The sequence below is a fragment of the Nipponia nippon genome, unplaced genomic scaffold (assembly GCF_047370975.1).
Source record: "Nipponia nippon isolate SJK-2023a ecotype South Korea unplaced genomic scaffold, ASM4737097v1 scaffold_4, whole genome shotgun sequence".
Taxonomy (NCBI): domain Eukaryota; kingdom Metazoa; phylum Chordata; class Aves; order Pelecaniformes; family Threskiornithidae; genus Nipponia; species Nipponia nippon.
This window is the reverse complement of record NW_028262358.1, coordinates 17,849,502-17,870,500: the sequence shown is the minus strand read 5'-3', so window position 1 is coordinate 17,870,500 and position 20,999 is coordinate 17,849,502. Positions and strand designations below refer to the sequence as shown.

At 46.4% G+C, this 20,999-nt stretch overlaps 1 protein-coding gene across 4 annotated transcripts in view; it reads right to left on the bottom strand.

Moving 5' to 3' along the window:
* Positions 1–20,999, bottom strand: part of TOGARAM2 (TOG array regulator of axonemal microtubules 2) — a 60,880-nt gene that overhangs the window by 24,997 nt on the left and 14,884 nt on the right. For 2 of the 4 annotated variants that reach the window (XM_087777061.1, XM_087777064.1), the window contains 13 exons: positions 20,160–20,330; positions 18,779–19,068; positions 18,578–18,622; positions 16,847–16,938; positions 14,766–14,853; positions 13,715–13,822; positions 10,707–10,837; positions 5,985–6,118; positions 4,874–5,008; positions 3,909–4,205; positions 3,337–3,437; positions 1,596–1,768; positions 316–362 (listed from right to left, as the gene is read on the bottom strand). In XM_087777061.1, coding sequence (XP_087633187.1) covers positions 316–362; positions 1,596–1,768; positions 3,337–3,437; positions 3,909–4,205; positions 4,874–5,008; positions 5,985–6,118; positions 10,707–10,723 — 904 coding nt within the window. In that variant the 5' untranslated portion in view covers positions 10,724–10,837; positions 13,715–13,822; positions 14,766–14,853; ... (2 more) ...; positions 18,779–19,068; positions 20,160–20,330. The remainder of the gene's footprint in view (positions 1–315; positions 363–1,595; positions 1,769–3,336; positions 3,438–3,908; positions 4,206–4,873; positions 5,009–5,984; positions 6,119–10,706; positions 10,838–13,714; positions 13,823–14,765; positions 14,854–16,846; positions 16,939–18,577; positions 18,623–18,778; positions 19,069–20,159; positions 20,331–20,999) is intronic. The other 2 variants (XM_087777063.1, XM_087777060.1) reach the window with 2 other exon arrangements.

The window sequence follows — 20,999 nt, the reverse complement described above, 5'->3', positions numbered from 1 at the left end:
GTTTTTCTCTAATCTTTGTGACATTAGTGAGCATGCAGGGAGATAAAAGGTATGAGCATGAGGTAGAGGAACGTTTTCTTTCCCTGCTGTGCATTTCCGGGGCCCCAAAGTACCCCTCCAGCTCCTTCCATTCATCATCCCATATTCACTGGATCACTGGAGCCCATTTGCCAGTGACTGGGCTCTGGAGAAGCCGCCTGAGCACATCAAGGAATTGAAAAAAGTTACAGCATGGTTTTCAACCGAACTTTCACAGTGCCACCCATGGGTCAGGCTTACTATGTTCATTTTAGGACAGCCGTGCCCTGTACCTACCTAGATGTTTAAGGGTCTTCTCTTCATTTCTGCTGCCCGATCTTGGCCTTAAGAAAATTGAGGACAAAAGAATGTATGAGAAGATAGAAAGAGAAGGGCGGGTAGCATTAAAGGAGGCAAACTTTCCTAGCATGGTCGTTCTGATGAAGGAGGAAATGCAACCCATAAAACCAACAATATGCAAAGCTGATTAATTGCCATTAAACTTTCAGTTGCTGGAGTCACACAGAGCTCATCAAGCTCCAGCTGAAACACGGGAGTCATTCTTCAATTTGGGCCTTAACTATCCAATTCTGCTGTCTCTCATTTTGGAGCTAAGTGGCTTTCACTGTTACATACATCCTTTCTGAATCAGCAAGAGATGTTAAGCCAGTCATAAGTCTGTACTGAGGACAGCTACCTTTATACTGCTGCAGAAGCCTAACTTTGCCTGGTCATGATTTCAGCTGATGACAGTATCTTGTTATGCATTGCTGTCTCCTGAGAATAACATTACACCTCCCTGCTCTTTCAAGAAGAAAAAGGGTTCTTCCAACTCAACTGGTAGGTAAGTATATTCAGATTGCACTTTAAAAGCCATACTGAAGCTTTTAAATTGGAACTCTATTTCTATGACTCCTTATTTATTGTTATAACTAGGATAAGATTGACAGCTAGATTTCCCCACACATATCCAAGCAAATATCTTTCCATCAGTTACATCCCTATACCTGTTCTCTAGCACCTTGCCCCCTTTGATCTTAAAGCCATATGTAAATATTAAACATCTATAGGATTATACATCTATAAACCAAGATTTATCTGGGCTCTCATTTCACAGTGGAGGCCCAGAAACAGAGAAGTTACGACTGACTTATATAGAAGCAGCATCTGAATTTGCAGACATCTATACGATAGCCAATATTTGCCCTAACATATCTTGCAGGTACAGAAATTGGCAGTCAAAGATCACACACAAAACCAGATGCTGGATTCAGATCCATGCAATACAGTTCCCAAATGGCACCACAAAGATTACAGAATGAATCAGTATCAGAGTCCAGCAGAGGACCTGCTTTTAAGGTTCTCTTAAATCTTGCCTCCTCCTCCCTCCCGCCACCCCTGCTCTTAGAGTGTATGATGTTCCTTTTGACATTGTGCTGGATCATCATAGATACAGAGAATGGTGAAGACACAGAAGTTTGCATAAATATATTGGAGAGCTGATTGTGGAAAATAACCTCATGAGGAGAGAAGTGCGAGGTGAATGGCATATTGGAAAAGCAGACACCTTGGCTTACCTCATCTCCAGAGTCTCTTGGAAAACCAGGTCCTGAGAACTTGGGAGAGGCACTGCAGCGTGGACAGGATGCCCATCAGGTAGTCTTGCTGACTTGGGGATAGGGGGAGTCAAAGCCGCTCCCAGTGACTTCTTCCCATCCTCACCACTGCAATGTGAGGGCAGCAGGGAAGCCTGGAAACAGTAGAAGGCAGTGCTCAGGTCAAGCATCCATCCTTCCCCCTTTGACGCCACAAGAAGCTTAGCCATGCTCTTAGCTAGGACTTGGCAGGAAAAGAAAAGTCAAACTGATGGAGCAGCTTGGCCTAGGATGGGCAATGGAAAGGGAAGTGGTGAGGGAGAGACCGTGTTGCATGCTGTTGCCAGCTCTCTCCACTCATGCACCTCTCTGGCAGTCACTTCATTCCCACCTGGCATCCATCTGCTTGGCATAAGGATGTTCTGGAGTGCTGTTGCCTCTGTTAGCCTTTCGGATGGTACGGGAATGTGTTTGGATCACTATCCTCTCACTGTCCCTAAAGCACCCACCGGCCATTGCTGAACTCCAACCAATACCCCACAAAGTCATTTTGCACGCTGACAAAACCTGCTTTTCTCAAGCCCATAATTTTTTCTGCTCCTGCCCTTCCTACAGTCCCCCACCAGCCTTTCAGCCCAGGTGCTAATGTGCTCTCTGGATGCTCGGTGCTCTCCAGCTCCCACACAATTCATCATCTCAGGCTCACTGTCGTTTATTAAGTTCAGCAGAGCTCCCTACCCTGCTGCTCTGTGTAAGGTCTCTCTGCCTGCTGAAATTACTTCAGGCTCCCCATGCTATGGCTAGGAAGGGTGATGGAAGGAGCGGGGGCAGATGCACACTCTTCCTTAGTATCCCAGCGTTCTTGTCACAGCTAAAGAGTCAAATCAGGACCTGTTCAAACCCCAGTGAAACCAACAGAGTTGAAGTCCGGGATACATTTGGCCCTGTATCTGCAAGGCTAAAATCAGATACACTAACCTTTTATTGGTTATCCTATTTAAAAAACACTGTTGTTCATCTGCCTTCTCCTGCCCACCACGGCAAAACCAAAACAACTGCAGCTTCTGTCCCTCCTGCAAAGCCAATCAAGTGGATGGGGTCTGGACTCCATTCCCCATGGCCAGAATTGCCAGTTCCCATCGCTTACCCCTGCACAGACCCATGGAAGAGGATGAAGCTGCACAGGGGCCACTGAAGTCTAGAAATATTGTTAGAGATAATTGTGCAGAAGGACATGGCTGTGTAACTCAAAAGCTGACACAACCTGAAGTTGAGTTTGCAGGACTGCCTGCTCCAGCAAACATCTTTTTCCATCTGAACCAGACAGAGCTGATATGAAAAGCCACCAAGACACTGGTGTGTCTGCAACAGTAACCGCAATGTACAGATGGTTCGCAGATATATGTATTTTACTAACTGTAGAAGGATATGCTTGACCGGATTAGACATATTTAGTTGCTCCAACTGGTTGCTGGTGTTTTCTCAGTCATAAAACACAGCAGGAGCCACTAGAGAGCACAGAAACTATTTAAAGATCTCTTCTATTGATATACACTGAAGACATGAAGTCTGCAGTACGCATGTTGCAAAGATAACTGAAGCGCAATGTCCAGCTGAGGTTTTCCTTGGCCCAGCTGCTTCCCCAGGCTTGCACCACAGGGAAAGAAGATTTCGGAGCTCTGCCTACAGGAAATAAACATGTGATTTGGCTTGGCTTTCTTACTTTATATCCTTTTCCTTCTGACATCAGCTCCTTGTAATTCCCATCACTGTCATCATAGCCTGTGCCATTTTCCCCCTTAGGGTCACTGCAGTCAATCAGGCCTGCAAAGCGGAGACACAAAGTGTAATAGAAACAGCATTGCAAACCTAAAGCACCTGAAGCTAGATATTTCATTGGACAGATTTCTTGGAAACTTCTAAATAACTTCACAGGGAAACATGCTCATGCTGGCAGCCACTTGAAGCAGGGCAGTGGACAACACTTACCCACTTCCACAGAGCCACCAGAGGAACACCTTGGTCCTCTGGGCTCCCGTCAGACACCAGGGAGCCCATGGACATGTGCTCACCCAGAGTAAGTCGCCTGCACATACACCCTCCTGTTCCTCTGCCTGCCCCACAGTTGTACACCCCTACAGCAACAGGAGGGTTATGGAGGGGACTGAAAGCAGGGCAGGTTGTTGCAGGGGGGCACATGCAGGGGAAAACTGTTCACTAGGAATGTGCTCTAGCTCTCTAGGCTGGGAAAAGTCCCTTTTTCCCCTCAGGAGAGCGGGCAGGCTCCTGCCTTACCTCTCTGTGAGGCTAACAGACCCTCAGACATCCTCCTGGTCTTCAGCTTGTCCTTGATCTGTATGGTTTCTGGGGCAATGCTGCTCATCTCCCTCTCTCGGGGGTCCGGGGTCAAAGATCGGTGAGAAAGGCGGGAGAGATCACCTCCATCCCTAGTGCTGAGGTCATGCACGCTGGCCTGGCTGACCCAGCCATCCAGGGGAGAGGTGGCCCTTGAGCATGGAGGTTTCCTAGCTCCATCCCCGTCCCATAAATTCGTCTGCTTTGACCACATTGTTAATATGGACTGAAAAGAAGCTGTAGGTCAGGTAAAAGGGAAGAAGTGAGTTAGTTGACCTCACACCTTTACAATCAACCCATCGAGTGAGGCATTCAAAGCTTTTTTTAATCATTCAGATCAGTTTGTTTTTATTTTTCATGAAACTAGCATCACTTTAGTTCTTCTGAACAGCATTGAGCTAGCAAGCCAGGAGAGAGAGATTGAAGACCCCACTGGTAAGGGAGGAAAAAATATTCCCTTTTCAGGACTTGGCTTCTGTGAAGACTACCAGTAAAGACCCACATGGTGCTACTGGTGTTTCTGGAAAGCAGAAAGATGTCTCAAGCAAGCAGGCAGATCTTGCCAGTGTTTCTACAGCACCATCCCATCCTCAAGGTCAGATCTGATGGGCAAGCAGAGGAAGAACTGGGAATTTACCTATGGTGAGACCACACATTGATAGCAAAGATAGAAGCAGAACTCACATCTCATTACCATGCCTGATTTATGGCCAGTTGGGCCACAGTCCCTGTCCTGGCTGGCAGTAGTAGTGATTTGGCAGGAGCTCTTTGTCAGCCACCTACTCTGACACAGAGCCAGCACATGAGGACTGACCTCCAAGGACCATTTCTCCCCGAAATCAGGGTGGTTTTTTTTTTCATTTGGCTGAGGCCACCATTGCATATGCAACCCCTTTCCATCTCACCTTCTTCTTCAGCGGTCCAGCTGCTGCCACAAGACTGCAAGTTCGAATCAACGCTTCCGCCTCGCAGAGCTGTGTATCTGGGTTTGAATTTGGGAATGCTCCCGCAGTAGACAGCAACTGAGGCATGGTACTTAGCTTTAAAATAAGGACAGTACGAATTACTCAAATTTGCAGCATTTGATATGGAGAGTCAAACACAGGCACCCCTTCTCCACAGAAGACCATCACACCAGTAGCAACCTGCCGTTGTGGCCGTGGCAACGGTGTGTGACTATCTGCCTAGGAAGGCGCTTGCATTCCAGCACTTTGACAGCTGAACATTCTACAAATTTGCATATGCTTTGCTAGTTGCCCATCCATGACTACAGGATTTCTTTCCTCTCTTTTCAAAGGGTAGGCAACCCACAATGGTCTCTAGAATTTGACAATGTCTAGGAAGTAAATGCTTTCCAAAACTAGTTTGAAAGTCCTTTGCTTCTGTAATCCCCACTCAGTTTTGGGTTGGGTTTTGCTGGGGTTTATTTCCCTTCATAACAAAGAAAGTGCAAGGACACAAACAATTAATCACCAGGTGTTATAACTAAAAGAAGGTTTGCACTCTGCATTTGATGTCCCCAATATTCAGTGTGCTTATTTGATTACTCTATCTGTAGGATGCAAATTGTCCATCCAAATATTCTCCTTTGTTCTGCTTCACTGTTACAGGGGTTTATTCCCTGCTTTCTTTACTGCAGAGACACCCAAAACCAACACAAACATGGCCTGCCTCAAAAAATTTCTGATCTTGGCTGTTCCTGAAAATTCGAAATTATACACAGCATGTTTCCCTGCCCCTTGTCCTGGCCAATATCTTCCCCATTACCCAGCCTCTAAGGCTGGGCTCTCACTTGTACAGCATGAAGAATAGCTGCTGCACTTTCCAGCATCTCCAGGGTCTCGTGATCAGCGCTTTGAATGCAGCTTTTGTACACACTCTGCCTCCCTGAGCTGAGCAGCATTCCTGGGCACCGGCACTGCTGCTGCAGGTGAACATCCTCCAGGCAAAGGCTGCAGGAACGGGATTGCAACAAGCCCTGGCTGAAGAAGTCTCCAGTCTGCTGCAGCCCTTTACCTGCTGCAAAATCATCTTGCGTTGCCATGGCGGGAGGGGACGATGGGCTTTTTGCAGATGAGAGTCTACTCGATGTGCTGCTGGTCGCTGGGCCTGACACAGATGCCAGTGGGTTCCCCTGCAGCATCAGGAGCCTACATGGAAAAATAACAATGCTAATGCAAGTGACAGCCACCGATCCCTGGCATTGCCCTGCCTACAGGGGTTCCCGTGTACAGAACTGCTTAAGTCAGGTGGTGTTAAAACAACATAAAAATATATTCAAGCTATGCATTTCCACATTCTGTCAAAATCACGGCCAGAAAGTCCAAATGCTGGAGGAAGACTGCCGTAACTCCACTCCAGCAGCTGCTTTCCCCATGGCTGTATGAGCGTGGCAGCAGAGGCAAGTCTCTCACCGCGCCCGCTGCTGTTGGACCCAGCGCAGAATGTTGGAGTTGTTCCCACTGAATTCAGAGCTGCCGCTGCAGCAGGAGCATCGTTTCACACACTGGATAACAAAGAGCTGTAATGTCACACCAGACTTGCCCCAAGAACAACCAAAAAAAATGAGGGGTTCCTTAAACATATTAGCCCATTTCTTATGGCCTAAGTGAGAGGTACGAGGGGATTTTGCAGAGCATACCTTAGGTCAGGATGGTAAGCCAGCAGTAAAATTCCTATAAACATCAGTGAGTACAGAAGGATGCCAATGTGAACTGCTTTTGAAAAACCACTCACAGGTGCCTCTAAAGCTCTGCAAACAGAACAACTATCACATGGGTAGCTAAGTACAGCCAGAAGGATCAATCACAGACACAGTTCAGTTAAATTATTACAGAAGGAAAAATGCCTCTGCACTCGATGGAAGAAGCAAAGGCAGGTCCCTATTAATTTGTTCTGTAAGCTTAAAACAAATAACGAATGCTTGTACAAGGACTTTAGGTACCCTACTATCAATCAAACTTACAGTCAGATAAAATGGTATCCTCAAGCAAATTTCAATAGAAATTGTTCATAGTGCAGCAAAGCTCTGTACTGCTCCACCCCCTGCCCAAGAGATTTAACTCTGCTCAAAAGCTGTCAAAGCATTCATCTGGAGTAAAGCAAGTGATTTCAGAAAGGCTGGAATTAGCTGAGACAGTTAACTCACTTCTGGCTTTCACCCTTTTTGTTAGTCTAGATAAAGTCACAGAGACAGCTTAAGGTCAAGGAACAAAGGCATTTAGAGGTTTTTAGAGCCTAATTCCCATTACTTTCAATGAAAGGCAGGCACTAAATACCCTTAAAAATAACAAATGTAGGTCTATTTGAACTGTGGACCTTAAAACAAGGAATGGAGGTATCATTGCAAGTGGGACTAGGGCATAAAGCAGGGATTAAGGTATATTTTCTTTGGTCTCATCGCATAGGATGAATATCTAAGAAATATGCCAGCAGCAATTTTGACTAGTTAAGATCACCTCCTAAATGAAGCTGAGCATGCCCCATTGCTGAAGGTATTAAAAAAGCCCAAGAGAAAGCAGTAAGTACCAGAAATGAGTGTATCCTGTAGCTGGGATTGAAGGCTGCCTCTGCCACTGACTTACACTGTAAGACAAAGCCAGGCTCTCCATGCCTGTTTTCCTCTGCCAGGCTGTCCTACCTAAATGCTAGCATGCTATAAAGTGTAATTAGGAAGGGCACCAGTTATGGCACCTCCATGGCCCCCAAAGGCTTAATTGCCTGAATTCAGGGCGTAGTTCCTAATTCAGGCCAGCTACATGATACGGAAAACCCCAGATGTACAGCTATGTAGGGCCACCCCTTTCTCCCTTGCACAGAAACCACTGTAACTGTAAGGATAATGGCAGAGCAATTTGCCTGCAGGCTGGGGGAAGCGCTGGGTGTGCAGGGTTCGTCTTCTGCCACTGCTGATAGGAGCATGGAAAACAAGCTGGTGCCATTCTCTGTACAGAGGACAGTGGCAGTGGTTTACTGCCGAGTGAAAAAAAGTGTAAGAAAATGGCTTTCTGAAGAGGAAAAAAAAATGGAACACAGCTGCGTTTGAACAGCTCCAGGCCCTGGTGATGTTTCAGTAGACAGTAACTGTACTCCTTGTCATCCTTCTGCTGGGTTAATCAAAAGAAAATGCATCCTCTGGGATTTTCACCCAGTAAATGAAAACAGAGATTATTTAATGCTATCATTACTTTCTTTCCCAACTAACAAGCTATTTCTCTGGTGGCTTCCCAGCACAGCAAACATACAGTATCGTTATGTGAAACATGCTGATGCCAACAACCCTACGGAACCCGTCAGGATTGGAGCCACTGTGGAGGCTGAACCCAATGTCTCACCAGCCAGAGGCTTGTTGTGAGGATAAAATGAAATTGGAGTGACGACAATTGTTTGGGGTTTTTTTTGGCTAGTGGATTTCAGCTTACAGGCCCATAATGCATCTGTAGCATGAAGTTTTTATGGAGAGTAAAAAGCCATTGCCCAGTGGAACTGGGCAATTTCCCCAGGCCTGTGGGAGAATCATGAGACAGGTCCCTGTGCTACTAATTGCATCTCTCCCCACTTTTCTAAGCTCTTGGTGTCAAAGCTGCTTAGGTTAGACACACAGCTCGCAAGAAGTGCTCCTGTATCTTTCTGCACAATGATCCAAGTGACATTACATCCAAAATCTGTTTCCTCTTACTGTTGAGCTTATTGTTTTGAGGAATTTCTGAACGAGCAGACTTCCTTCCTCAAATATTTATTGTGCATGGCAAGGAGCGCAGACAAAAGATGTGACATCAAAAGCATCACCCACGTGATGCTCTTTTTACAAGGTCTGCCCTCAGCTTTCATTTGGAAGATCTTAAAGGTTCAATGCCCATATCAAAAGCTCCTGCTATGGCTGCTTCTCAGCAGAGCAGGGCTGCTCAACCATGAAACAAGAGTTACCACAAGCAGCAGCTTACCCAGGGCAGCAAATCAAGAGTTAGGAATAAGCTGATCTGAATGCCAAACCTCATTAGCTCCTTCAAAAAGCACTTGAACAATCCCTCATTCCAGCTCTAATGAGGTGTTGTGCTGGACACCACGGTTATTTGAGTACTGTACACAAGTTTGCTCCCACTGAGTGCTGTGACGGTCTCCACTGGAGGTGTGGCCACGGGTGGTTGTTCCCCAGAGGTGAGTGATCGATTGCTCTGTGAGCTCCTGTGACTGCCGGACACAATGAGACGAGAAGGAGCCAAGTACACTGACACACCTTTGCCCTGAGCATAACCCAGCCTCGACCAAAAGCATTGAAAGGTTTCCCCTCCTTATTGAGGCATTTTGAAGACGACTCTGAAACTGCGAGATCCTGAGTCCATGCAGGAGTTTGCAGAGCACCTCATGCAGAGAGGTCCTCGCACTGAGGGGCCTCCGGGTGCTAATGCTGTATGAACATAAATTAGCTGACAGCAGTGATGCTACAGGGGCTAGTGCTAGAAAAAGCACACAAAAATCAGCTGCTGCTTCTCTTCTGAGAGCAGGTCTTCATGGCACATAGGATTTCTGCCATGAAGGACTCTAGGAAAGGCTCTAGACGCCCAACACTCAAGGTTTGGGTACAGAAGCAGTCACAGTCAGCACCTTGAACTAATATATCATCAAATTAAGTCCAACCAGTGGCCCATGTCTTGAAATGTTAGGCTTGCTCTTTGTCGGCTCACGTCAGTTTCCTGTAAAAGCATTTTCCTTAGAAATATTGGGCTTGTCTCCCTCGGTGCCTTCCTCTCAGCTGCCTCTGGGAGATGGGTCTCCCACCCCATACTCCTGTGCAAAGCCATCCCAGAGGGCTACTAAAATACATTCCCTGGCCAGTAGTTTGCTCCTAGTAGGGCCCTGCATACTGTTCCACACATCTTCCATAAAGGTACAAACCAACTCCAAGCACTCTGACTACAGCATTTTTCCACAAACAGCTGCATAAATACAAGATAACTCCAAGTGAGCATCCTAAGAGCTCTGTCCTGTTCCTGTGTAATCATCAGGCAGGGAAATTCTCAATGATCTGAAGCAATTTCATTCAGCTGCAGCATGGGATCCAAGGTTTGTACTGAAATTTTTCATTATGAGTAACAAGCATTGGGAGCATGAGGTGCAGGGCTGACATGCAAAAGCAGGAGCATATCCTCTAATGAGACCAGTTTAATTGTCCATTTTATTACTCTTATATCTATTCCACTAAAGTCCCAGTACTGTTCTTAGTTCTGTATGAACCTTGAAATACAACAGTTCCCACTGCTCAGAATTTATTCCCTGGTCTTTACAGTATTTGTAAGACTCTGTCTTGTTCAGGGCTTAAGTCCACCATTCAAGCATCACTGAAATATTTAAAGCCTCCATTCACCTAACCTACAAGGTATCACCTAACTCCACAGGCATTTAGATCCCTAAAGTGCCCAAGTGTCCGCAGGCTGATGCCCTGAGGACAGGGGCTGTCTTGCATCTGACCTGCGGCTCAGAGCCCCACACTATGGTGCCCAGAGGGCCCAATGCAGGATCTTCGGTCAAGGTGGACAAACTCCTATTTTCCAATACCTGCCAGCTAGCAGCATCTACCTTGGGTGAGCTGGAGACCACTAAGAGGTAAAGGAATAATGGGCTGTCTCTGCAACAAACTGCAATGCTTACAGGGAGGGGGACAAAAAACAACTGCCAGACATGAACACGCAACACAGTAGAGCTGGCTGACGAAACCTTGCAATGGTTTGGCCCACTGACCTGACAGAAAACACCATGTTTCCCAATTGCCATCATTTCCAACGTCCAAAAGTGAACAAAGCTGAAGAACAGCATGAAAAGTGGAAGACTGCAGAAGCAGGGCTAGCTCTGCTACCAATTCATTGCCTGGCCTGCAGAGAAACAGAAAAATAAATCTTAAGGACAGAAATATAAATCTTAAGGCCAGAAAAAGGTTAGGAGCATATAAATATGACCTCTGCAGGCCACAGATTTTGCATAAGACAACTTTAGTTTCTTACAGGTCAATATCTCCAACTGAAAAATGCAAATGGTGCTTGGAAGCTTTGCAAAGCTCTCAAAGGCCCTGGGGTAATGGATATTACACAAATATGAGCAGTTACCATTGCCATTACATCAGTGGCCTTTGCAGCAGAGCCCTAGCTTGCTAAATTGTTAGGGGTGAGGGAGCGTGGATATTAACAGGAAGAAAGGGAATGAAAAAAAAGTGAAGCAAAGGCATTCTCTGCAGAGAGAGAAAGAGAGAAACAGAGGGAGAAAGTAACTAGCAAACTCCTCTGATAATGAGCAGAGTCCCGGAATCTCAATCCTTCAGAGAGTTCTGTTTGTCCTCCCTCTGCTGCTGTAGCAGGCTGGGATCTCCGCACCCCCAAAGAACTTCATCCTCATCCTCCTACACCTTTCCCAGATTCAATTTTCAGAGATTCATACTTTTAGTAATAAACCCCTTTGAAAACAGAGGCTAACCTGGAGGCAAGTTTGTTCATCAGAGTGATACTGCTTTGGGACTAGGCATTTACGTATCAGAGAGCCTGTGAGCTCACTAAAGTTCACTTCTCCTCTATTTGCTTGGAGTAAAATGATTCCACTTGTCCCCCACATGCTTTGGAGTGAGGTGCCAAGGTTAAACTTGGCAAGAGCAGACTCAATTACCATCCTGCAGGGATGAACCAGCACCGCCAGGAGCCATATAACACTGACCTAAACCTCAGCAGGGGCCGATTCAGAAAGTTGATTTGAGTTCAACCTTCCTTGATTCTACCTGGCAAATAACAGTGTGAGCCCAGGAAGGACCAAAGGTGCAGTTTTTGCTTTTTCACTCCAGTCAGAGCAAGGGGAGTTTGAGCAGAAGCTGAGCAGGGACTTTCCTGTTTGCCCACACGCAGCAGCAAAGGGAGCCCTGGGAGCCCGACGGCAGCACCTGAGCCAAGGTGGGAGCTATCACTCTGCCTCCCATGGCATGGCAGAGGCCAGGCTGTCAGTCTTCTTATGAAGAGGAGCTTCCCTGTCTGCTCTGCAGCTCCCACCTGTCCTCCTCTCCCCTCCTTCCATCTGCCACCCCAAGCATTGCTCTTCTTCCACACCTCCCAGGACTGTGTCTCTTTTAAATGACTCTCTAGCACACAGCTGGAGTCTCCCAGCAGAAGCTTCCTTCATGTGACCTTAAGACTTTTCAAAACAACTTTTTGAAAAGAGAAAAATAAAAGGAAAAAATCATCAAATCTTTCTCCCAGATTTTATTCGCTTCTGGGAGAGACGCTTGCACCAAGCAACCTCCACCAAAGCACAGTAAAAGCAACCCCTCTGCCTGGCTCCTGCCAGCCCCCACCAGAGCACCACCTTACTGGGAAAGCAACAGTGCACAAGACAGGGCTATCCACCAACCTCCTTTACAAACACGCGTGTCCTTCACTTTGGAAATCTAGCTCCACGTTGTTAAGCTTGTAATCCCCCCCAGGAGCTGTAAAGCCCCACTGTGGGTTGCCTCCCACAAGGGAACGAGGATTTCTTCTGCTCCAGACCCTCCGTTTCCAAAACTGGAAGCAGGGACGGCCATTTGTCAAGCCAGATCCCTTCTCCAGGAGGACAGCAGGCTCCCCCTTCCAGGTGTACGAGCTCAGCAAGCAAACAGTGTCACATACCAGGAATAAACAAGGCTGCATAGCAACCACTTCTCTGAAGAAATCTTGAGCGTGAGATGCAAGGAATATCTTTTGCCTGCAGGGCTGGCAGACAGCTCCCTGGGTGCTGCAGCCACAAGCACCTGAGGGACCTCAGCAGCAGCCAGACCTTCAGGCAGGGAGACACTCTGAACTGCAATGTGCTCCCAGTCCCTTCCTGCCTGCTCGTGACCGCTGCATGAGAATCATCCCTAAAGCTGTGCACAACGCACAAGCAAACAGCAGAGTATGCATCTGCTGGAAACTTATAAACGGGAGGGGGACGTTTCTACCCCCTTTGCTGCAGGATTTGATGACATCTCTGCATGGTAAATTGCTTAGCTAGGCAGTGTGAGTTTGGATCCCCTCTCTGTTTAGATCGGTGTAAATCCATACCAGCCCTACAGAAAGCGCCACATTCAGGCAAGATTAGGAAAAGAGGAGAACTAATTCCTTCAGCCTGGCCTGCTCCAACGTGGGATGGCCACAGTTGCTGCAATCTCCACTAAATGCTGCCAAACTGGAATTCTCCACCACCTCCATTACAAATATTTTATACCTCTCCTCTGTGCTGTGGATAATTATGCAGTACACAATGCAGAGCAAAAATTTAGCTTTGCTACTCTATGTGTTTTGTTGTTGTTACACTCACTCAAAAGCTACTTGCAAAAGTAAAAATAATAATACTTTCATCATTTCCATGTCTAGTTTGGAAATCTTCCATAACAAGGTCACTCCTGGCTGTTTTTATAAACACCCATGTACCCAAAAAGAGACAGAAATTTTGTGCAGAGGTGCAAGGGCTCACATGAGGTTCTCTGTTAACCATGAGGAACAGCAGCTCAACCTGTCTTTACAATGATTTGGATGGAGAGTGTCCACATGAGCACTATCAGAAAAGGAATTCAGACACTAAGCAGTGAGTCCTGAGCGATTGTACCCAACCTGCAAGCCAACAGATAAGTGGGAAGTGGCTCTTTAGCTGTAAAAATGTGCAATCATTCAGCTCCTACAGAGGGGAAAAAAACACAGAAAACCATCTGCAGGAGTTAGCAATCCTCCTCCAAGTAGCAAAGGCAGCACACGCACCTTGTTGTGATTTGGGGAGGTGGCTGTCACCTCACTTGGTAAAAGCAGCAGCAAAGCCAAAGTGAAGCATCTTCCTGTCACTGCCCAGCCACCCCGTTGGTACTGGTGCTGTAGGAGTAAAGGATTCGGCTTTACAATGAGTCACCTTAAACCACGCAATTCTCTCAGCTTCTCCAAGGCTGAGTAATCAGATATGTGAGAAAATAACAACCCTGTGTATCACAGAATGGCAGAAAATGAGCTGACTGCAGCAAAAAGGTCTCCAAATGTGACATCTCCTGCATGAAACAGGAGAATTCTCCCCAAAGGCTTCTCCCTTTAGCTACAAACAAGAGACAGAGGACTGCCCTCAGACTCCAGCACTGCTTTAGACCTTAGGAGACACAAGGAAAATTTTGCCTCAGCCATGTTGCAGGCTTCAGGCAAGACTTAATCTGCTCCAGCTCCTGCCTGCAAAACAAGCATAGCAGAAATGCTGCTTGTTCACCTTTCTCCATATTTTCTTTTGAGGTAATAAACCCTTTAAGGTAGGGAATTATCTCTTCCTACATATGTGTGCATCATCTAACAGAGCTGGTCCAGCCATCAGCTAGGGACGTTACAATAAAATAGTGGTGGCAGTAGCTCTTCAAAGGACTTTCCCCGATACAGTGTTTGGTTGTTCCCTTTAATTAAGGGGCCAGCAATGAGCTCAGCTCTAGTGAAAAAGTTAAGCTCCTGGGTGTCTCAAAATGAACATTTCTACAGCATTAGCAGCATGGAAAAGTGTGACCGTCGTTAAATCACCAAGAATGACAAAAGTAGAGCAAAGATGGTCAGCTGGTCAGGCTAAGACCACCCAGGAGCATCTAATGCCCAGTTTCCCTTCCTGAGCACCTGCTTACGCTCTCTTTCTTTTTGGCTCAGCAATACTGAAGCTGATGGGACAGATTCAACCAAAGAGAAACTTGAAAGCCTACATGCTTAGCCTTAAAAACAGTAATCCAAAGTTTTATTTCATCCTTTCTAAAAGGGAGAAAAAAACTGCAGCCATAATCAGGGAAGAGAGTACCTTCCCTCCTGAGCCGAACTTGTGTCAGACCCACTTCACCTCCAGCAGCATCACCCATGTGGCCGTGCTCTTATGTCACCTGCACCCCCTGTAATGACACATTACATTACACGGGGAAAGGGCAGTGTCCATGTGCTCACTTCCATCCTGGAAATGAACCTGGTGACGGCTATGACACCATTCCTTGAGACAGCCGTGGGACAAACCTTGCTACGAGGTCAAACCCTCTCTCTCACCCATCCATAGCACCCCCCCCCAGTCCCCCCTGACAGAACAGTCCAATCATCCCTCACAAGTTAACAAAACAAATTGCCCTGAAACCCCCTTTCTCTAGACATGAAGCATGGCTTCTCTATTTCAACAAACACATCCTGGACTTATTTGGCTAAACCTCCACACTCTGCTTTGAAGCCTTGGGGCACCGCAGGTGGGAGCGCAGGGCTGAGCAGGGGTTTTCTCCCCATCCGCAGCAGGGATGGAAATCATGCCACCTCACATGCTTGTATCCAGAAACCTGCTCGGCTGTTTCTCTCAGCATGTTTTCTTTCACATGGCACACTTGCTGAGCAGTGTGGCCCCTCACGGCAGCTTCCTGGCACGCAGGCAGCTTCTTTTTTGTTTGCAGGAACCTCTGCCGGATTGGGAGCCCTTGGGCTTTCCCCATGGCAACGTCCTTTGTGCATTGGGCAAGGGCGATTGATACTGCGTGGCATCTGAGCCCATGAGGGAAACGGCCCAAGCGCACAGAGTAAATGTTAATTAGAGCCCAGCAGACAGGTCTGGAGCCAGTGAGCTTATACAGACCTTTTCAAAACGTTCATTTTTATCAATCCTGAATTCACAGCAACAGGAAAAGAGAGAAAAAAGCTGGACAGACAACAGGAAGAGTACAGATACTTCTGTATCTGCCTTTCTCCATCTGCCTCTGGTTTGCCCAGCCCTGGGAAGCATCAAGACCTCTCTGGGCTTTTCCTTATTCATTAGACCCTGTCCCCTAATCAGCAGGGTCCTGAGGGCTTTGAGAGGGATACCACCTTCTACAACCCTTCCTCTACCAAGTTCTGTCATGAAGAATAAATCAGATTATCCAAAGTGTGACAAGAGGAGTGTGCAGGGCATGCTTCTCAATGCCATGAAAGGCAAGCAGAGAGGAGCTGTTAAGATACAAAAACACGCAAGGTAGAAAAACCTGCAGCTTCAGCATCTACATTTTCAGAAATTTCTGTTGCAGTGGAAGACTTCCACACCGCTGCATGCTGAGGCCAATGCCTGAAACAAAAATCTCAGAAAAACAGTGCTTCTGTTTCCTTAAAGGAGATGTGTTTTGTGAACAAAGTTCATGAAAGAAAATGGGAAAGGAAAGTATAGGTTTACACTTTAAAACATAAACACACCAACTCAGAAACACTAAGGTCAGGAAAAATTATGACAGTAATACTTTGGACTCATAATTATATTGTGACTTCCCTCTGATGAGCCCAGAGCAGTTTACATTGCCACAAGTGGCACTTAACACCTCTTCATAAGGTGACTCAAGCAGTGTTAAAATACACTGGGAAACTGAGGCAGACAAAAGCACTCCAAACCTCACTTAGGACCTCAGAGTAAATAAACTGCAGTGAGAACAGCAAAACACAGCTTCTCTTGATCTAGCAACAACTCTCTGTGGCAGGGTAACAGTTGGGATTGGGTCAGCTGGAGGAGAAAATGCTGAGGTGTTTCAAAAAGAAGTCTAAAACAACGTAGGGTTTAAGGGCACTATTCTCATTTACAGAGGTACTATATTAAGAGCTGCCGGCTAAGCATTATCAGAGCTTTACATGTGGGGATCAGGGGCTTTCAGACTGATGGATAGAGGATCTTGACTGCAGCTTGCCAAATTTTTTTGATGGAGAACACAGTGATTCCACAAAATTGATGTGATCTATGAAAATGTGCTTGTTTCAACTATTTCTGTGAAAAAGTAAGTTTTAGACCTGAACATTTGATAATTTTTCCTCGAATTCTTGCATGAAATTGTAAAGTTATCTCCATTCTGAGTAACCCTAATTCTACACAGTGAAAACCTACCGACCACCTACCTCAGACACCTGTCCAGATCAGACCTTGATGAGACAAAAGCCTATTTCCAGTGCTTCTTCAATATAGCCATGGAGTAGAAATTGCTGTGTGCCTGCAAAGTCATAGAGAATATTTTAACTTCTGTAAGGGTTGAAAAAGGCACTTCAGGATGCTTCTTGGACACTCGTGATACAAAGGGATGTAGGCAAACAAGCTGAGCTGCAAGTGTGCCCCAGAGAAGGACGAGGTGTCCCAGATACTCAAGCACATCACAGCGCCAGTCCCCAAAGAGGACCCACAAACTGGAACAGAGACCTCCATGAGGCAGCAGAAAAACAGCCATTTTTAGGATTGCCCGGAGTCCCTCTAACACACTCTGGTGATCCAGGGCACTGTACAATCACACCGTAGTTTGCTACCTAATTCATTCAGGATCATGTGGTCCTAAACTAAGGCCACTTGGTTCCCCATATTGCTAATCTAGTTAACCGCATATTGGCTAATTGCAGGCTTTAACTCTCTGCCAAATGCGGCATCTCGCCGTCTTGTTTACTCTGACTGCCTGAAAATTCAGCAGCCACATGAAGCCGTACCTGATCTGGGGACGCAGAGAAACCAGCTGCTAGTGCCTGCTGTCTGGTGCAAGTCTGTGTTTCATTTGCTTTACCATCATAACTGTTATTATATAACAGGGCGGGGGGGGACAAAACCAAAACAAAAAAAACAACCATCACACGGGGGTGGGGGGAAGACCCTGGTTCTTACACAGGAATGTCAAAAGCAGGGCCAGCGAGCCAGTTTGCTAACTCACTGTATGCAAATACACCTCTCATGTTCCTGAACATTAGATATGACTCAAAAGACCAAAGCCTTCTCCGCAAGTTTACCAGAATTTAGCCCAAATAATTTTGAAAACTGAACCCAGTTTTTACTGAATACCCAGTCTCCTGAACATCAGCATGGGTACCTGTCTGCTGGAGGCAGACCTGGGCTGGTACACCTCTAAGGGGGTGGGTAAAGTCCATTAGCTCCACCGAGGCTGCACCATGGACCACTATTACAGAGCAACACATGGTGCTAACTGCAGCCCTGCTATACCCGTTCTGCTGCCTTGAAGTGCAACTGCAGGGCTTACAGGCCCTGATGACTTGCTTTTAAGTGCTTCAGAGAGCTACTGTACACAGCGAGGCAGCTGCACAACATCAAAGCTGCACAAAACATAAAACAATTTCCCACAACACCACATTAAAGCCAAGGCAAGAACCACGAATTGAGCCCCAGTGATGCAGAGTTCAGTCCTCAGACTTTAAAATCCCTCTGCTCCCACAGAAAGATTAGTTGCACCGGTCCGAAGAGCCCCGTTTTTCCCCTCAATACCATTCATTTGCTGAGAAGAACATCTCTTGGCACAGTTTGGGGTGCAGGACTGAGGCTTCAGGACTGCATTTCTGATTTGAAGGGCTCACAAAGATTACAAGCAGAGAACACACAACCTCAAAACCTGTAAAACAACAGGTACGTTTATGGTAACAGAGACAGACCACCATGGAGATGAAGGTGCAGGGTAGGCCTGTTTAGAAGCCCACGTTTTCCCACATGTTCTACCAGGTGGCAGCCACCAAACCACGTTTGGGATGCTGGGCCTGCTAAGCCCTCTCAGTAACCACCACAGCACAGCACATGTCAGACAGCAGCCAACCATGAATTCACTGGGGGAAAAGTGACATAGAGAAGCAGAGCTGTTTCTTTACTTTAAGTCTTACAAAGAGCTGGAAAAGATCTTGTTTCATTCATTTCTGAAAGAGAAAAAAGTGTCATCATTTGGATGGAAAAATAAAAGTGCTAGCAGATGAAAAGATTTGTTCAGGCTATTGAACACCCATGTAATGAAGGTGATGGAGACTTGAATTGGTGGTAGAGACAAGAGAAATTAGGCCTGCAACTCATTTTACCTGCCATGAACTTTGAAGAGGTCCTGAAAAACACTTTCAGCTTCCATCAATCCCTGATAAGAGCTTGGCAAAGCACATACCACAAGCTGGAGGATACCCAGACTCACAGGCGGGTAACAGCCTGTCTCAAACAGACGGCGATGTAACAGCTTCTTCCTCACTCTCCTGTACTGGAGGACGTCGTGACAAAATAAACACAGAGACGAGACACGATGAGGAAGGACCCCGTTTCCTTGTTAATGGCTTTCCATTCAAATCCTCTGTGGCTCCAGAAATTAGCTGCCTGAACACTATGGAAAGGAAAAATAGGCACAGGCTGATGGATTTTTCTTAAAAAAACAAACAAACAAAAAAAACCCCAAATCCGAGTATTTACAGACCACAATAAATTCATGGAGAAGACTGCAGTGGTAGATGGATATATTCCCCTTTTCACCTTCACTATTTTAAACAAATCTCTGTGCCTACAGTAGAGAAAAATATTTGTATGGCTAACTTGAATTTAACTTGTGTCAAAGGGGTGGTGTATTTTGGGTTTGTTTGTTTCATTTATATAGCTGCTCTTGAAACAAAATTATATAGGATGCAATTCTGCCTCCATTTCCCTTCATTGAACCTGCTGGGGGGATGGAAATAGTAGGAATTAGAGGACTAAGTCTGACCCCGTTGAAATCAAACAGCCGCCGTGCCCAGCCTGTGGACGTTTTGAGAAACGGCTCCTCTTCTGAATCGCATTATCCCTGTCAGTCTTGGGTGGAAAATGATTTCCAGTCACCAGCCCACAGCAGACGATAATAACAAATGAAAAATAGCGGAGCTATCGTTTACACTAGATGCCAGAAATGAAGTATGGGGGAATTCTGCGGGCACAGCGTATCGGTGGGAGAGCCGAGGAGGAACAGCATCGCCCCGGCCCGCTCCGAGGCAGTGGCAGCACAGTGGGAACAGCTCATTTAGCAGACAGCTCTTTTTCATCAAACTGGTAGCTGTGTGCTGAGCCTTTTGTATGAAGCAGGGTTTGCTCACAAAAAGAGGCAAACAACAAGTGTATTGAAATGCCATAAATCCCATGTCGGCAGAGCTCGAAGCAATTTGACCCTCCATGCAAAATTAGGCCTCGTGACTGTACCTAGAGGCAGGCAGGTAATTGAAACATCAGTACATCTAGAAGAGAACATGTAAGTGCCAAAAAAAGGAGAATTTGGGAGCAGGGAGAAAAACTTCACATGGAACTAGTGCCTGGGTAGAGGTGACTGCTAACCAGTTTGTGGATCCCAAGCCAGCCACTCCTCAAGGCCTTGCAAAGTAGATCCCACACAGCCTCACCAAGAGCAAGGGTCAGCAGCTCAATGGGGTGCTGCATTTTGCAGTGCGTATATACCTTCTCATATCCGCTCTGCGCTCTGCAACAGTATGTTCTTCCCCGCATCTTGTTGATGGTCTTGCCCAGCTACACTGCAAGCTTGCTCAGGCTGGAGATCCTTTCTGCGGTGTTGTCCTCAGGAACAAGAGAAGTTCAGCAGCATGCACTTTGCCTCCACCACACATTTTTCTGCAAGAAACTCTAGGCATTCAGCCACAGATAAGAAAGCATTTTGGTAAACTAGCCAAGTAGGGTTATCCCTTCTTTGCAGATGGGGAAACTGAGGCACAGAACTTGGAAACACAATTTTTCAGCCTTGACAGTCACGGATTTCTCATCACTCAGTCCTGAGATACTTTGGATACCACTGTGATAGCTTCAGCTGCTAAGGAAACAAATCTCTTTCCATACACCTTACTCACGCTGTGTCTTTCAATACCTGATCTGAGTGAGAGTGATTATGTCGGCAGTTTCACCATTATCTTAAAGCAAAGCCAGGACTTCACCATCTTTTTTGAACATAAAACTCCATCTAGTTAACAGCATTTTCTGAATTTAGCGAGGCTTGTCACAAGACATGCTGCCTCTCAAGAAATGAGAGGGCTAAAAGGTGAGCTTCCCGCAGGGAATAGCTTTGTGCTGTGGGGCATCAAGCACTGCTCCGTATCAATGTGGGCATTTATTGATGGCAAATTCGATGATTTTTGAGCAGTTACTGAAAGACAGGGGAGGTTTGCACTGTTTTTACCTAAGAGTAGTAAGACAAGCGCCCAAAAAAAGAAGTGTCCTTGAAATCTGGGTCTAGTGGCAAGCTTAATACTGTGACAGGCTCTGCTGGAGGCTCGGGCAGGGTCATTT